We start from the raw sequence: 5,948 nt of genomic DNA on the forward strand, positions 1-5,948 counted from the left end.
ATGTCATCTAAGACCTTCATCTCCCAGGAAGAAAAGAAAGCTCCAGAATTTAAGGCAGCCAAGGATAGGCTAACTCTCACACTCGGTGGTAATGCTGAGGGCGACCTAAAGCTGAAACCTCTCGTTATTTACCAGTCAGAGAACCGTAGGGCACTGAAGGGCTTCACAAAGGCACAACTTCCAGTTATTTGGAAATCAAATAAGAAGGCCTGGCTCACTTCGTCCCTTTGCCAAGATTATGTGTGTGAGTATCTCTCACCAAAATTAAAGGAATATGCAGCAGCAAATAACATAGCTAACCGATTCCTGCTGCTCACTGATAATGCACCAAGCCACCCATGTGCCATGGAAGATTGGGCTGATAACATAGAAGTCCTTTTTTTGCCACCAAGTACTACATCCTTAATCCAGCCCATGGATCAGACTGTCATCGCCACCTTTAAAGCCTATTACCAGCGACGCACTATGGCTCAGTTGGTGCAGGCACTGGACAGCAATCCTGAGCTCACCATCCAGCAATACTGGCGGAATTATAACATCAAGAAAGGGATTGATAACATCACAACGGCATGGAATGAGGTGGATAACAAAACTATGAATGCAGCCTGGAGTAAAGTTTGGCCTGAAGTGGTCGCTAACTTTACTGGATTCGTCCCTGTCAGCGTCACCGACTTCCGTAAAGACATTGTTCGGCTGTCACACCATGCTGGCTTTGAGGAGGTGGATGATGTTCAGGAGTTGCTGGACAGCCACAGGCAACCCCTGACTAACGAGAAACTTGAGGAAATGTTAAATGAGCGAGCTCACCAGGAAACGACCGAACCTGAGAAAGAACGAGTGCTAACAGTTAACTTTTTGCAAGAATTTTTTTGCAAAATAGAGTGCCATTGATTCATTGAAAGAAGTGGATCCAAATCATGCCAGGAGTTCTACTGCAGCCCATGAGATAGAAAAAGCACTCGGTTGTTACAAAGAAATATTGGCTGCGAAGAGACGCAAGGCTATACAACCATCAATCGAGTCTTACTTCAGGCCATCCACTCCTTCCACCAAATCATCAGTGTCACCAACACCTTCACTCTCAAGAGATATTGCTCAGTCCATCTCTTCAAGGTCATACACGCCCTCCTCTCCTGTGGCGTCCACTTCATTCCCCCGTGACCAAGACTCACCAGCTGCTGACTCACCAGATGTCATAAGCATCAGCTACTCATCAGATTCTGACTGAATGTGTAAGTAATATTTGCACTACTACTTATAATTTGTTGTAAAAAAAAGATGCTTAAATGGTACATAAGTTTTGTATGCGGTAATGCTTATGATGTCTGGTGACTCACCAGCTGCTGAGTCACTAGACGTCATAAGCATTAGCTACTCATCAGATTCTGACTGAATGTGTAAGTAATATTTGCACTACTACTTATAATTTGTTGTAAAACAAGGTGCTTAAATGGTACGTAAGTTTTGTATGCGGTACAATGATGCGCCGTTTGTTGACATCCCACAGTTGCCGGCTAGTGTCTTTCCACTCTCCCTCCCTTGTTGTGTCTCAGGCCACCGCATACTGCACTTTTGGGGCACTAGAGGCTGTGACATATAGCCTGCACAGCCCCAACCTACCTCCAAGAAGAAGAGGACTCTCCCTCCCTTCATAAATTTAAGATAATCAGCCATAAAGTTAGTTACATAGATACATTAGTGTACATCATGATTAAACTGCTTAAATGTTTAACTTCATAATTTTTACTTTCATTAAACCTTTCACTGTACTATGATGCATTCTCGCTTTGTTTACTCTCAATGTAAGTTCAAGTCTAAAAAAATAAATAAAAAATAAATAAATAAATAAATAAATAAATAAATAAATTCAGGGGTCAAAATGTTATAGTTGGTTCACTTAACGAAGTTTCGCTTAACGAAGTGTTTTTCAGGAACGCAACCCCTTCGTTAAGCGGGGGTTGCCTGTATGTGTAATCACAGTAGCGCTAACATATATGTCCTTGGATCATATATGTGTATCATAGTAGTGCTAACATATATGTCCTTGGATCATATATGTACATGCACCAGGAGCAAAAAATGACAAAGGTGGAAAACTAACCAGGACAACTTGAAAAGGCCGGCAAGGGAAAACCACATCGACCGAAGCGCAGAAAGAAGAGCGAGCGGACCACGTGGAGTCTAGCATTGAACTGACATGGAACTGACGATACGAGCATCTCATCTACTACCGGAGACGTCAGTTAAATGTCGTGAGGTGAAAGTGAACATTTTCTTTCATTTGTCATCTTCAGATGATGGTAAACTATAATTTTCCTTCTAAAATTTACTCGGGTTTATTTCTTAATGTACGTATGTACAGGCTTAAAGAACATTCACACATCGAACATTTCCTTTTACTATCATCTGCTCGTATAAAGAACACCAAACTCGCTTTAACAAAATTTTATCCAGGTAATTTTTTCCACGTTTGAAACCCCCGCCGTATCATGCAAGCCAACAGGTTTTTTAATACACCAGCACCGCTCATGGACAAAACACGCACCACTCACTCCCCCTACCCTTCCCCGCTCTTAGTTCAAAACAAAAACAGGGTCCAGCACCAGCTTGTCATCTCACACTCAATGCCACCAAGACGCCCTACAACCAGCCTTGCAATGTCGCCTTGCTTTGCTAAGAAGCCCAGGAAGTCTCTTACTCTCGAAGTGAAGCTGGATATTATTCCCAGACATGAGAGAGGCGAGAAAAACTAATAGCATTGCTCGCCACCATCTTGACTCCATCTAGTGTCTCTACTATTTTCAAGTCAGCAGACTATTAAGAAGGCTGGTGAGACCTTATCTTCCTTGCAAGCTAAAAGAACCACCTGAACTCGTGACTCTGTAATGGATAAAATGGAAAGCCTTGTGGAAATGTGGTACATAAGTTTCGTATGCGGTACAATGATGTGTCCTTTTTTTACATTCCACAGGTTGCCAGCTAGCGTCTTTCCCGCTCCACTCTCCCTCCCTTCATAAATTTAAGATCATCAACATTATAAAGTTACATAAATTCATTAGTGTACATTATAATGACTTAGTTTTAAATTAAACTGCTTAAATGTTTAACTTCATAATTTTTACTTTTATTGAACCTTTTACTGTACTATGATGCACTCTCGCTTTGTTTACTTTCAATGAAAGTTCAAGTCAGAGGTCAAACTTGTTATAATTGGTTCGCTTAACAAAAATTCGCACAACGAACGTTTTTTTTGGAACGTAACCCGTTCGTTAAGCGGGGGTTGCCTGTATTATGAAAATCACATACCATCATCCTTGTTCCATAACGGAGCGAGAGAGAGAGAGAGAGAGAGAGAGATGCCTGAGTCAGATATCTCCCCACCCCCACATAGTTCAGTTATGGCACCAAGAGCCATTTTCTGTTGCCCAGAGTGAAGAAGTCAATACCAACTGCTCTTCTGATCCTGCCAAATGCATGCCTCCCCTCCTCTCGCAACCACAGTGCACAAGACTTTCTTCTTTCTCTCATCCCTATTCTGTCCACCTCTCAAAAGCAAGAGTTAACCAGTATTCTCAATCATTTATCCCTTCCTGGAACTCCTTACCTGCTTCTGTATTGCCATCTACTTATAACTTGAACTCATTCAAGGGTCCAGTCCAAGAATTTGACGAATTTCTGAGAAATCTAAGAAATTTGTTTTCTTTGCTCAATCTCCCCAAAACACCCTAAACTTTTAAGTGGAGAAGTTGTTTTCTCCCTAAAATGCCAGAAAATCCCTCCTGGGACGCATTTAAATACGCCACGTTGTTGTGTCATAGTATGACTCATGCACTACCACATGCAATGTGCATCAGAGCTTGTACATAAGGAATTTATATAGAAAAATGCATTTTCTTTTGTGTAAATGTTGCCACTTGACATCCTACTATACAGTAGAGCATGTCTTCCCACTCGATCCTCACATCAATACTCAACCATACACGAGAGTAGGAGCACGCACGTCATGTTGGGAGGTGGCACATCCTGAAACCCTCACTTATGTGATTAATGCCTTTTTAAAAGGGGCTACCAGATGCCTTATCCTACTCTAGAGAGTAAACATGGTATAAAAAATACTGTGCGAAGATTTCATGCCAATCAAACAAATACAAACAGCAGGACAGTGATGAAGCGAGAAAAAAAATCTTTATGAACTCAGTGTTTTTTTGTCTATTGTAAGGTATCAATGGAAATTATAACTAAAGGGGTATTTTAACATTGGAGGAAATTTCCAAAAAATGAAAAATAAATAAAAAAATTAAAGTGCAGAAAATTAAAGGTGAAAAAATCTTTATTCTTTTTTTCCCGGAAACTAAACACATAAGTGAAATTTTTAACCGAACAAAATGTAGATATAACAACAATGTATGCATTTTTCCAGATGATTGATAAAGAAATAAAGACTGTGAAATAAAAAAAGGAAATGTGACATCATCATTACTCCCTACTCCCTCACTTAAAGTTAGCGAAATTCACTGGATATCATAATTTAATAGCAATAAACAAAACACTAAAAATTCAAACCCATAAAAAATACCATATGCTATGGAGGATCCCCCCTCCCTTCTGGCCTCATGCCTTAAGAGGAAGTTTTCAAGACATTTATTCAAATTTTTTGGCTAATTCTCTTGGCCCTACTCAGGGATTGACATCTAAGAGAGCCTTTTGTTGGATAATTTTCTTGCCCTTGCCCAGTTCTTCCCCTCTTGAATAAAAAAGCTATATTAAGTTATGCTTGGTTAGATCAATGTCATAATTACTGTAGGGCATCCATGAAGAGAGAGGGGGCATAGGCCCTCCAGCAAGTTTAGGTTAGGTTAATGTTTACTATTAGTCCTAGTCAGTAACTTAGTTTAGATTAAGTTTGCTTTGGTTTAGTTGGTGGGGGAAATCAAAATAGACCAAACTTTGTATTTCCCATAAAAATTCTATGGAGCCAAACTACCATATTTAGCAAATGAAGGCCATGTTGTAAATTTTTACCAGTTATGTTAGGGTAGTCCTAGTAAGGGATCCATGGGGAAGAAAGTTAAGTTAGGTTAGGTCACAAAAATTTGAAATTATAAGGGAAATTTTAAACTCCCATATTTTACCTATTTTACATTCCCATCCTTAAAACCTCAAATTCCACACAGGTCTTGTTTGGGGGAGATAGAGGATAGCATGGATTCATTATCTATAAATACCACAAATTTTCTACATGGTTTATCTCTTGGCATCTTACCCTTACCAAATTAAGCCAGCCCACATCAGCATTTCCTAAGTGTAATAGAAATCAATTAAAGGAACTCCTATTGTACACAATTATTGTACATCTAACCTAACTTGAAAGCTTAAAGGCACTTAAGCTAAGCTTGTGTCTGATAACAGAGTGTGGCTTATATATTGTTAACAGGGTCAGGTAGTTCATCAGGGTAAGAATACATGGTAAGAATTGTAGCCAGTTTCTCTTTTGCTCTCTGGCCACCTGCATAAAAGATGGGAAAGATGCTCACTCAATTTGCCACTCTCATAAATATTCTACATAAAATTTAATGAAAGTTGGTCAATACTGTTTCAGTGTTTGCCTCCCTACCCAAAAATCCAATTTTTCCAAACTCGTGCTTGTTGTCTACTGGAAAGCAGTGAATAAAAGAGAAACATTAAAAAGGCTCCAATTTTACGGATCTAAAATAGTGAACGAATTGTAAGTACATTTAAAAATCACCTGTGCTTGCTCGATCTTCCGCATAGCTATTAGGTGCATTTGACCTTACACTATCCTAACTCAACACACAGGCTGAACGTAACGGTTAAGTCAACCAGTTTATCATCCAATGGGGAAAAAGTACACAAATAAATAACAGAAATATATAAATAACTCCCGGTGTGCAAAATCTATCCTCCCTGGACCACATCAGCCTGACAGC

At 39.7% G+C, this 5,948-nt stretch overlaps 1 protein-coding gene across 1 annotated transcript; it reads left to right on the forward strand.

Moving 5' to 3' along the window:
- On the forward strand, positions 1 to 1,228 carry LOC123499954 (tigger transposable element-derived protein 1-like). The gene is made up of 2 exons (XM_045248485.1): positions 1 to 755; positions 925 to 1,228. The coding sequence occupies exons 1-2, from the start codon at positions 1 to 3 to the stop codon at positions 1,226 to 1,228; spliced, it is 1,059 nt and encodes a 352-aa protein (XP_045104420.1).
- Positions 1,229 to 5,948: the final 4,720 nt, after the last annotated feature.

The sequence above is a fragment of the Portunus trituberculatus genome, chromosome 50 (assembly GCF_017591435.1).
Source record: "Portunus trituberculatus isolate SZX2019 chromosome 50, ASM1759143v1, whole genome shotgun sequence".
Classification (NCBI taxonomy): Eukaryota; Metazoa; Arthropoda; class Malacostraca; order Decapoda; family Portunidae; genus Portunus; species Portunus trituberculatus.